Raw genomic sequence first — 1052 nt, 5'->3', positions numbered from 1 at the left:
GGAATAGCTCTGAGGCCACAGAGCCCCCAAACTCGGGCCACCTGGGACACTGCGGGGGAGAGGAGCCCGTCCCTACTCGTGTCTAGGTCCAGGCGGCCCCACCCTCTGAGTCACAGGATCTTTCTCTTACCTGGCAAACCTGGGTCAGAGGCTCGGTGGATCCGGGGAGGCAGGTGGAAGCGGCCATCAGGGAGTGCTGGGCCGCTCCGGCGGGGCCTCTCCGGGGTCTGGAGAGACAACACTGGGTAGTGACGTGATCCTCCTCAAGTTCAGTCCCTCAAGAAAAGCCAAACTGCCTCCTGTCCACGCCATCACGCCCCTCAACCTGATCTCCCACTGGGCTGCCCCCAGCAGGCGTGGCCCTCTGGGCTCTTCGAGATTTCTCTCTGGTTAGGTTAATGGATTAGTGTTTCCCACAGGAAACCTCCTAAATTGAGTTAATTTGCAGTAGACAGGGTAGGTGGTGAGGATTTTAACTGTTAAGTGACGAACCTTCCATTGCCCCTGAACCACCAATTAAAATGTTTGTGCTGTTTATACCTTCTCCTGACTATACCCCCAGGCCCGCCACCCAGCCCTGAAAATTACCGTGGTTAGCTCACTGGCAGCCGGGGCCGAGGGCGTGAGCTGTGGAACAGCACCCTGGGGCCACTTGCGGACGTCCTGTCCATAGCCGGGTGGCACCAGCACCTGCGGACAGAAGGCAGGGAGGGCAAGTGAGCCAGGCAGTCAAGAGGTGGAAGCTGGCAAGCAGAAAAGATGCCGCGGGGACCTGTGCCTGGAAGGGTAGTGGGACCATGCAGACCTGCTGGGGTGGGAAGAGAGCGGCACCCAGCAGGTCACAACTGCCCAGGCCTGGGCCACATACATACCTGCCCGTCAATATAGGCCACCTCCCCACGCAGGACCACACGGCGGATGGTGCCCTTCACCTTATGCCCTTCAAAGGGTGTCCAGTGGGCCTTGGAGAAGGGCATGTGGCTGGGGACTGTCCATTCGTGCTCCAGATCCACCTGCCAGAGTCATGGGTCATGATGGGCACGGGTGCCACA

The 1052-nt window shown here is 59.8% G+C and overlaps 1 protein-coding gene across 1 annotated transcript; it reads right to left on the bottom strand.

Annotated features, from left to right (window-relative positions):
* Window positions 1–107: 107 nt before the first annotated feature.
* Window positions 108–1020, bottom strand: LOC104980004 (CAD protein-like). The gene is made up of 3 exons (XM_010828584.1): window positions 873–1020; window positions 589–690; window positions 108–227 (listed from the first exon to the last, which is right to left on the bottom strand). The coding sequence occupies exons 1-3, from the start codon at window positions 975–977 to the stop codon at window positions 111–113; spliced, it is 324 nt and encodes a 107-aa protein (XP_010826886.1). The 5' UTR covers window positions 978–1020; the 3' UTR covers window positions 108–110.
* Between the last annotated feature and the right edge of the window lie 32 nt (window positions 1021–1052).

Source organism: Bison bison, unplaced genomic scaffold (genome assembly GCF_000754665.1).
Source record: "Bison bison bison isolate TAMUID 2011002044 unplaced genomic scaffold, Bison_UMD1.0 scf7180017612464, whole genome shotgun sequence".
Classification (NCBI taxonomy): Eukaryota; Metazoa; Chordata; class Mammalia; order Artiodactyla; family Bovidae; genus Bison; species Bison bison.
Note: the sequence above shows the minus strand (reverse complement) of the source record. Positions and strands in the feature narration are given on the sequence as shown.